The 10,495-nt window shown below is 54.7% G+C and overlaps 1 protein-coding gene across 1 annotated transcript; it reads left to right on the forward strand.

Moving 5' to 3' along the window:
* The first annotated feature begins 572 nt into the window (after positions 1 to 572).
* Trmt61a (tRNA methyltransferase 61A) lies at positions 573 to 6,729 on the forward strand. The gene is made up of 4 exons (XM_031356903.1): positions 573 to 682; positions 1,143 to 1,502; positions 3,788 to 4,054; positions 5,523 to 6,729. The coding sequence occupies exons 2-4, from the start codon at positions 1,172 to 1,174 to the stop codon at positions 5,795 to 5,797; spliced, it is 873 nt and encodes a 290-aa protein (XP_031212763.1). The 5' UTR covers positions 573 to 682; positions 1,143 to 1,171; the 3' UTR covers positions 5,798 to 6,729.
* Positions 6,730 to 10,495: the final 3,766 nt, after the last annotated feature.

Below are 10,495 nucleotides of genomic sequence, written 5' to 3' on the forward strand. Positions count from 1 at the left end.
CAAAACACCACTATAGACAAAACACCTTTCTGCTTGGCCTCCAGCAGCCCCCCTCCCAGGGCACCAGTGAGTCCATTTCATAGGCTCTCAAGATGCCAGGGATCCTGGGGGGGGAGGGACGCAGTGTGCCCTCCCCCTCAGGCAGGACCTAGAGCCACGTTTGCAGAACACTCCAGACGAAACCTATTGCTTTCACTCCGCCCAGCCCTAGCCAAAGTCTTCGCGCCGACCCCCATCCCTTTGCCCTGCGGTTCCACTTTCTGGGATTTATTCTGGAGCCCAGACAGGGTGTTCCGGAGCTGTTTGCAAAGACAAAATGTCCTGGTGGGCCGTAGTAGGGAGGCCCTGGGGTTGCATAGTTATCAAAGTGAGCTTTAGGGTCAGGCGTACCCCGCGGGCAGAAGTTTCATGCACTGGGCAACCCTAAAAGGCCGCACGCGGACAAGCGGCTGGCGAACATGGGACTTTTATTTTGTACAGTGCGCGAATCTCTTAGGCAACGCGTAAGTATGCACAGAACACAGCCTCGGAGACGCCAGCTAGGAAACGTCCTTTGGGAGCGCGCAAAGGACAGCGCGGCGACTCCCAGAAATCCCTGCGCTGGTTGACATCATCAAAGAGCACCGGAAGTGCGGCGACCGCAGTGGAGCCACGTGTGGAGCCGAGAGCCGGCTTATGCTGCGTAAGTTTCCGAGCTGGGAGCAGAGCTTCGGGCTCGCTGGCGGGTCCCGTGCAGTTCTGCGGGAAGCCAGCCTTCCCTGCTGTCGGGAGCCCTCCGTAAGACTCTGGGCAAGGGACTACGGGGAATCCGGGCTCGGAGGTGGCTTCTCTCCCCTGCTCGTGCACGCCTATCAGAGGCTATCGCCTTCCCACTGGGGAATGGAGAAAAAACTATATTCTGGTTCTTCCTGTGTGGGAATCCTTGAGCTTCTGCCACCGCGCACTCTCTCGTGTCCTCCGAGAACAGAGACCTCCAGACGGGCTCTATATGTTAGAGGCTAGAGTGCAGCTCTGTTGGGTTGGCTAAGCAAGTCCGATAACCCTGCTCAGAACCCAGGCCCCACAGACCTCTCGGTCCAGACTACAGATCTTCATCCTGCCTCCTGGTCCTCTGACCTCACGCCCACACACCACTTCTTCAGGTCCCTGACACTTGGCACACGTTAACACCATGAGTTTCGTGGCATACGAGGAGCTGATCAAGGAAGGCGACACAGCCATCCTGTCACTGGGCCATGGCTCGATGGTGGCAGTGCGTGTGCAGCGTGGGGCACAGACCCAGACCCGGCATGGCGTCCTGAGGCACTCAGTGGACCTCATTGGCCGCCCATTTGGCTCCAAGGTGATTTGCAGCAGAGGCGGCTGGGTGTATGTGCTGCACCCCACTCCCGAGCTCTGGACAGTGAACCTGCCCCACCGCACGCAGATCCTCTACTCTACCGACATTGCCTTAATCACCATGATGCTGGAGCTGCGGCCCGGTTCTGTGGTCTGTGAATCAGGTGAGCTCCTCTGGTATGAGCTCAGAGCTGAGCACATACTTGAAAGTAGGAATCAGACCCACAGTTAAGACAGTCTACAGCCAATCCTTCCTTCAGTTGTGTGCTGAACTTCTTGGGTTCTTTTCTAGGTTTTACTTAGCAACTCCACTTGCTCGGGAGGGTGTGGCTGCAGGAAGTGAGACACAAGCAGTACTAGCTGCTATCATCAAAATGGCAGCTGATAGGGGCTAACCTGGGTTGAAGAAGAAAGAGGAGGTAGTGTTGCCCTATGAGGGTCAGAGCTAGGCTTGCTTGATGCTGGCTAAGGTGCTGATTGCTTATCTCTAGGCCAGCTGTCCCTTCCTGGAGGGACACTGGGTACTCCAGAGCTCATTGTTGAGAGAATTCTGCCCCACGCTTACCCACAGCCAGGCCCTCCTCTAGTTCCATCAAAATTAGCACTGTCACTGATACAAAGCCAAGGGGTGGCTACAAGTGTCTGAGCTAGCTGTCTCTCACATATCCACCCTCAGGTACTGGGTGCAGCAATCTTAGACATACGCCTCTGCCAGGAATGACCCCAGGATCAGATGTGGCTAGATCCTTGGTGGTGTCTTTCTTGTGGGCTAAGAAGCTGGGTTCAGAGTCACAAGAGTTCCCAATCTCCCTGTTGCTGGCTTTATGGGGCTTTCCATTGTCTTTCCCTCTGAAGAGAGAGAGCGGATACAGGTCAGCTCTAACAGCTCTCCTTTTGTACCTTGCATCAGGCGCTATGCTGCCCTCTTTCAGGCCTTCGCCCTGTTTCAGTCAACACACTCCTGTGCTCCTATGTGGTGCCAGATCCCTTCTCTGCCCTTGAAAGGCAGGACAGGCAGTGAGCCTGGTGACCATGCAGTGCTATTGATTGTGAGGAGCTTATAAGACAGGGAAGCTTGTTTGAAGATGACTTAGCAGGATCCCCAAACTCAGGAAGTTAGGGATATGAGAAGGTGACCTATGAGGTAAAGATGATGAGGTACTAACAAAAACCAAAGAAGAGCTCTGTGCTGCCCTGAGGCAGAAGCTCAACACCTGGGCATGTTGGTAAGGAGATCAGTGTGGCTGGATTGGGACATCAGGGCACAGGAGCAATGAATGAAGTTACGAGGCAAGAAGGGTGCCTTCGGAGAGCTGGCAGGAGTCTGGTGTCTCCCTTGAATGGGAAGATAAGCCCTGCCGCTGCCTCAGGGATGGGTCTGACTGACAGTAGTAAAAGAACTGAGGCTGCTGAGAGCGAAGACGGAGGAGCCTGGTGCATGAGGCTCAGTGTGGGAGGAAGGAATCACTGGTAGACTGGAGGTGGAGTGGCCTTGTGGATGGGTGGCTAAACAGGCTGGCCCCTGCAGTAGGTGTCCGTTCCTGGGTCTTGGAATGGTCAGGGTTGAATGGGGTCCATCTTTGCTTTTAGGGTTTTTTTGGGGGGGAATGGGGTAAGGGGGCGAGTTGAAAGAGTACTGCTCCAGTGAGGCACATTGCTGGAAGTGGTCACCAAGCATGGGTACTTGGAGCTGTGGAAGGGGCAGCTGTAGGGATGAGTGGAGACAGAGCTAGCCCAGATCCTGGAGTGTATGAAGTTGGGTAAAGAAGGGTAGCCCTGCCTCTAAAGAAGAGCTGAGGTTGGCTATTGGTTTTCCAAGACAGGGTTTCTCTGTGTAGCCCTGGCTGTCCTGGAACTTCCTTTGTGGACCAGGCTGGCCTCAAACTTAGATATTTGCCTGCCTTTGCCTCCCAAATGCTGGGATTAAAGGTGTGCGCCACCACTGCCTGGAAAGTCTGTTTTTGATAGACTGAAGACATTGTGGGAAGGGTGGTACAGTTGGCTTTATCTCATGGGGATAGATTTAGCAGGGTTGGTGTCCTGAGGAGGACTGAGTCAAGGAAATAAGATAGGCAGCTGTTGGCAAGATCCATGGGTTAACTGTAGTGTAGAAGGGATTAGGTCCCAGGATAGTGCAGACCCAGCATTAGCTCTGCTTAGACTCACCTTGTGTCGGCCCCACTGAATCTATGGTTTGCATTTGTTCTGTGTGTGCTGGTAGGGCTTCCCTGTCCCTACCTGTGCAAAAACTACACAGCCCATCAACTCCAGCCCCAGCACCCCAAGCCCAAGACTCAGGCTGCCAAGAGCGGACATATAACTCATGATGTGTCCTCGTCTCTGCCCTCATATGCCTGCTATGAACCCCTTCCTCTTGGAGAGGAGGAGCTGTTGATGGATGGGTATGGTCCTCAAGGGACCCTTCAATCCTATTTGTTTCCCTTGCCAGGCACCGGCAGCGGTTCTGTATCTCATGCAATCATCCGAAGTATCGCCCCCACTGGCCACCTACACACAGTAGAGTTCCACCAGCAGCGGGCAGACAAGGCCCGGGAGGAGTTCCAGGAGCATCGGGTGAGCCAGTGGGTGACTGTGCACACCCAGGATGTGTGCCGCAGTGGCTTCGGTGTGGTCCACGTAGCCGACGCTGTCTTCTTGGATATCCCATCACCCTGGGAAGCTGTGGGCCACGCCTGGGATGCCCTCAAGGTTGAAGGTGCGTCAGTGGTACTAATAGGGGCTGAGCTGGGTCATCTGGAACCCAGGGAGACCCAGGTACCTGAGGGCCACACCATAGTAATGGCCAGATCAGGGTTTGTTTTGGCCCGCAGTGAGGACTGGCTCAGGCTGGCTGGAGACCAGGGTTAGAGGAGATGGGTCCCATTCTCCAGCCAAGATAGCAGGGGCCCCTAACAGCTCTGTCCAAGTGCAGGCAGGATTTGCATGATGGAACGGGCCAGGATCCAAGATGGAGGTCATAGGCAATCCCCTGCCCCCAGCCATTTCCTGCAAACTCCCAACACCCATGCTGCAGAGCCAGACGACTGGACCCTTTTAGGGAAGATGCTGAATGTAGAGGCGGGGCGATGGGAGAGCCTGGAGAAGGTCGGCCGCGAGCCAGAGGCAGAGAGGCGAGTCCCAGGGATCTCGCCTTTTCTGGAGAAGAACCAGGGCTGCTCCGCCTAGCTCTGCACAGAGGGTGGGGGAGGCTCTCCTCCTGCCTCAGGTTCTGCCCAGACCTCTGTGTTCCTGCTGTCTGCCGAGGTGGCCTAAGGAAGCCTGGAGGTCTACACCTGAAAGGTCCCTGATGCAGGGTCATTGGCCAATCTAGCCTTGGTGAGGTCTGAGCCAGGCAGGTGAGCCTGCTTACAAAGTAGTCAGAGGCACCTACCTCTGTCCCTTTTTGGTCTTGTCCCACGACCACCTCTTCTGGGCTCTTTCCCCAGATCTTCATGCTCTGGGTCCTTTTTGTAGGCTTGGTGTTTTGTAACACGCCCTATCTCTGGCGGCCTCTGGCAAGGAGTATATGGTGTGCTTTGCTATTTAGTAGACTGTCCTGGCATCAGGCCTCCTCCTGTCTCATCCCTGCAAATGTCCTGTGTCAGGGAGCACTGTGGTACCAGGCCTAGGGACATTTGTACACACTCCACCTCAGCCATGATTTGCCCACAGGCACTGCCAAGATAGGGACAAGGCACTTTCCCAGTCTCTGGGCAGCCTAAGTAAAGCCTGTGGGCTGCCCCAGTGGGAGGCAGCAGGGAGGAGCTCAAATTGTGCTCGCTGTAGGCTCCTCCTGTTCCCAAGAGCCAGCGACAGCCTCTAATTTTCTGTGACAGCAGCAGCCCACACACCGCCCCATGCTGCCCTATTGTTAGAGCTATTCTTGGGTCTGGCTCTGACAGCCCTGACCCCCCAGCCCTCCACTGCCTCCCACAGGGCAGGATGCTGATGCCTACTGGCAGCAAGACCTAGGCATCTTGGTCTTAGGCTTGGCCACTGACCTGGGCTTCTACCCAAAGGTAGGGTACAGCAGGTAGGGTACAGATGTATAGCTTCCCAAGGCCCTTGCATTGCGACTTGGTCTGAGGGCTTACAGTCTGCAGTCAGTCTGGAGCCAACCTCAGGTCCAGGGTGGGTTGTGAGTGCCACTACACTACCCTCTGACTCAGTGCTTGCTCTTGCAGGTGGGCGCTTCTGCTCCTTCTCTCCATGCATTGAGCAGGTGCAGCGCACATGCCAGGCGCTGGCAGCCCATGGCTTCACAGAGCTCAGCACCCTGGAGGTACTGCCACAGGTCTACAATGTACGCACTGTCAGTCTGCCCTTGCCTGACCTAGGGGCCAACGACTTAGAGGTCAACGTGGGCTCTGATGCCAGCCCTTTCCGTAGTGGCACACCCATGAAGGAGACTGTGGGCCACACTGGCTACCTGACTTTTGCCACCAAGACCCCAGGCTAGTGGGCCTCCAGATGAGCATCACAAGCAAGCAGGGAGGCCAGAGGCTGCCTTATATGGCCAGCCACTGCCTGTGTGGCTTGTGTTTAGAAAGAGGTGGGGGGCGGGGCCTCCTGGGTAGTTGAGGGGGGTGAGTAGGCTGGCCCTGCTCAGTCGGGAGGCATCCCTCATCACTGCCCAGTGTAAGCTCTGTCCTGGCTCTTTGTTGTCAACATGAAGTTTCCTCTCCATAGGCTTTCCTGGATTTTAGACCAAACGGTACAAGTTGGAAGCTTTGGGCACTGCCTGAAGCCTGGACTAACCTACAGGAGCCTGGACTGCCCCATCCCTGGTGCAAGGCTCTAGCATTTAGCCAGAGCTTAGCCAGAAGCTGTGGTTTAGCTAAGTTAACCAGAAAGCCTGGCCTTACCCTCATCTCCCTGTACTTGAGGCTGATGGAGGGACCAGGTTGGCCTAAGATCAAAGGAGGTGACTCCATAATCCTGTGTTGCACAGGCCCTGTGTGAGCACGCCTGTGAGTTCCTGGTGTGCTGTCACCTGGGGTTAGACATCATCCTTTGGAGATGGAGTGCAGCAGGCTAGGTCCCTGCTTCCAGTGACCTGTCAGGCTCTTGTTGGAGCTGGGGCCAAAGAGCGGGTCATAGAGGAGGCTGAGCATGGATGGGCTAAGAGCCCTGGCTATGGAGCAGGTCATAGAAGAGGCCGAGCATGGGCTAAGTGTCACCTTGGGCCTGGTGTCCATTCCTGATATGTGGCTAGCTTCAAAGGAGTTTCAGTGCTCAGATCATATTGGTGTGAGGCTGCCCTGCAGCTGCTGGGGATGTGTGGAACCAGCCATTGAGAGACTTCCTCATGTCATTTTGGTAGAGACGCATTGTCATATGCCATACCTGAGGGTACCTAAAGGAGCAATAAATGTTTTGCCCCACTGCTTATTCTGGCTGCCAGAGGGGCTGTCCTTCCACTGTGATCCAGGCCCACTGCCCCACACTTGGTTTCCTGACCTCTGTCCTTTCCTCTCTGCCCTGAGTAGGTACTATGGGGTCTCTGAGCTTTAGGACAGCACCACAGGACTCTTCACAAAGGTATGTCCTGGGGTTGGCTTCCCAGGCTGCCTGCTCCCGGTGTGATGGCAGCTGTAGGTCCTGGAGATCCATGTTCTGAGGCCTGTGTGCTCTCAGAGCTGTTGAGGCTCCCTAGGGCCACTAGCCTTGTTCCAGGGCTTCTCCTCCCTCCAGGACCTGGTCTCAGTTCTAATATAATGCCTAGCCTAAAGGACTGAGGCCCCAGGCATGTTCAACATAAAGTGGGTGCCTTCAGCACCAGGACCTGCTAAAGGACTGTAGGCTGGATGACCTGGGCACCCCACTACCTGGCCTGACCAATCCTGGCTGGCTGTCCCTGGGGAAGGACTCCTGGCCAACAGGTAAAGGTCAAGGAACAACATTACTGTGGAACAGAGCCTGCTCAGTTGTGGGACACACAGGCCGTATAGCCAGTAAGGCTGAGGTTATATCTTTTGTCCATATAGGTCTCACTGGCTAGATGTCCTGCAGCAGGGACCCTGGCCAAAGGTGGGAAAACTCCATCTACTTACTGTCCCTTGGGATAACCAAATTCTGGCTTTTGTAGTCTCTGGTCTTAGAGAGTCTATCCAACCCCAGTTTACCTCTAAGCCCAGCTTAGAGTCTATACATGCCTTTGTACCTCCACAGCTGTGCTCAAATCATCCTCTTTATTAGTTGGTTTATTCATTGGTTTTTGAGGTGGGGTTTTCTCTGTTTAGTCCTAGCTGACTAGGAACTTGGGAGGCAGAGGCAGGCAGATTTCTGAGTTCAAGGCCAGCCAGGGCTACACAGAGAAACCCTGTCTTGAGAAGAAACAAAACAAAACAAAACAAAACTCAATAATCTGCCCTCTCTGCCTTCTGAGCACTGGTGTTTTTGTTTTTTTGGGTTTTTTGTTTGTTTGTTTGTTTGTTTTTTCGAGACAGGGAGGGTTTCTCTGTATAGCCCTGGCTGTCCTGGAACTCACTCTGTAGACCAGGCTGGCCTCGAACTCAGAAATCCGCCTGCCTCTGCCTCCCAAGTGCTGGGATTAAAGGCGTGTGCCACCACCGCCCAGCAATCATCCCCTCTTGATTGCTTTCCCAGACCTACTCACTCATAGGCTGGAGCCTTCAGCTCAGCCACCCTCTGTCTGTACCCTACACTGATTTGCTGAGGGTTACCTCAGCATGGAAGCCCCCAAGGCAAAGGAGAGGCTGGGTCCCCAGGCCCTACAGACTGAGCATGACTCCCCAAGGAGCATCCCTTCAGCCATGGTTGGTGAGTTCAGTCAGCCATTCCTGGGTGCCCCTGACTCAGAGGCTCGGGACTCGTCATGGGGCAAGATCCTGGAAACTTCCCTTCCAGCCTGACTCCTCTCACTGGCCCTCAGTTTTCCCTTAGATATTTTCCTGGGTCACAACCTGCATTGTGACCAGGACAGCAGCACACCTCTCAACCTCTTTGGCAAGAGTGCCTGGTTGGCACTGCTTTGCAATGCCAACCCCTGGGAAGCCCTGGATGCATCTGTAGGTGCAGATCCTGGTTCACCTGCTGGGAGGCTCCCAGGCCAGGGCAGTCAGCTTCCTCGGACTCACACCCTCCTGAGCCACTATAAGCCCAGGCCTCACAGCATGCTGCCCTGTGAGGGTTTTCCAGCAAGGGCACTGGGATCTAGCCTCTCTAGGTGAGGAGTGGGTAGCACAAGGAGCCTTGGTCTCTTGGAACTTGACCTTGATGCTGTGTCCTCTTTTCCCCCCCTAACCATTGTACTGTCGCCTCTTCTTGCCTCGGCCTAGTCTGCATCCTGGGAACAGGCGAGCTGCCAGGGACTCCTAACAACAGGGAGAAGTGCTTCCTGCCCACCACTGGAAATGCTACCCAGATGGAGAAAGAAGAGTCTACTTAGCTTTTACATCTGAAGCCAAAGGGGATGGGCTGGTGAACATCCTGTGGACTTAAGGCCAGCCTAGGGTGCTCCTGCTAGGTTAGTTGACTAAGACTCCTTAGGGAGGGGCTCCTCCAGGCCTGAGCGCGTGAGGCCATAGGAATGTCTGTGAGATGTCAGTGCCCAGTGCTCCCAGCTCTGTATCTCCATTGGTAAGGAGCTTTACTTCCACTGCTGGCCTGGTTTGAGCCAGACACACAGTGTGAGCAGCAGAGAAATGCAAGGGCTTAACTCTCATGTGGGTCACGGCTGGGAAGACCTCCCAAGGACCGGACCTCAGGTTGACTTTCTGGGCAGCAGAGCTTAGGTCTAGCCTGCTTAGGAGTGCAGGGGTGGGGTGTGCTCAGTCTCTGGATATACCACTCAGGTTGGTGGTGAGTCACCTCCCTGTGGGGATGAGACAGCAACTGCTCGTGGCTTACTGAGAGTGTGTCATGTGAGTGGTTAAGTCAGCTTACAGAATGCCACCGTGATTGCTGCCACTTTCTCCCAGAAGCCCTCCTTTGGGTTTGGGGGAGTGGCTGACAAGATGGCTCAGCAGGTAAAGACAAGCTTACCACAACACTTGCTGACCAGACTTCAGTCTCTGGAACCCACATGGTGGACAGAGAACCAGCTCCTCCTCACTTACACATGTGCACCATGGGACATGCAAGCATCCCTGCCCCTCCATGCCAAAGACATAAGCAATAGAGATGTGTATGTGCTGTGAGCATGCGTGCATGCACATGTGAGGGCCAGAGAGCAGCTACAGGAATCATCCTTCAGAGTGCCACCCACCTTCCAGACCGTCTCATTGATCTGGAGCTCACCAACTGGGTGAGATTGGCTGGCCAGTAACCCCAGGAATCTTGAGTCATCTCCCAGGACTGGGATTATGAATATGTCACCATTCTTACCAGTTTCACATTGATTTTAAGGATTCCACTCGAGTCCTTGTGCTTAGAAGATGTGCTTTAGCAGCTGAGCCGTCACCCTATCTCAGTTCCCTTTTCTGTCTCAGAATCGAAGGCCAGAATTTGGGTTCCATCTCTGGTCCATCTGAGAAATATCCCTTGTGCTCTAGGCCATAAACTAGCCTTTGCAGGCACCCCGAATGGCCTTTGCGCTCCAGTTACTAACAGCTTGTACACTTCTAGGGCACTTGAGTCTTCAGGACTGTGAGAGATTTGCAGTTAGTTTTCTAGAAAATAAAGGCATTAGCCTTGGTTTCTTGTGGTTTGAAGCTGACTAGGAGCCCTGCCTGGCTTGGGTCTGAGCGCACGGCTTCTCTTGACCTGTCCACTTTCCCAGGTGGCTGTACATACCCACTAGCTGCTCGAGGCCTTAGACATGCTAGGTAGCAAGCAACTCCCCACAGACTAAGAACAGCAGCCCAGACTCAGCAAGGCTCTGGTAAAGCTGAGCTAATGTCAGCCTGCTGCTGCTGGCTGCTTCTGCTTCTGGGACATGTGCCAGCATCACGAGCTTAGGTACAGTAGGTCCCAGCCCAGCTGTGCTGGGCTGGCCAAGCCTTAAGTCTCCCTGTGTCCACAGACAACCCCCTAGTCACTGGTTGAAGCATATCCCATGCTTGGCTTGGAGCAGGCAGATCCTGGGGAATGAGAGAAGGAACAGCAGATTTGGGGAGAAAGGAGCAAGCCCTAGCTGCTCCTTCCTTGCCCTGCTGTGTGTCTAAGTAAGCCTAGCCTGTGGGCTCTGCACGGG

This window comes from Mastomys coucha, unplaced genomic scaffold (genome assembly GCF_008632895.1).
Source record: "Mastomys coucha isolate ucsf_1 unplaced genomic scaffold, UCSF_Mcou_1 pScaffold6, whole genome shotgun sequence".
NCBI lineage: Eukaryota > Metazoa > Chordata > Mammalia > Rodentia > Muridae > Mastomys > Mastomys coucha.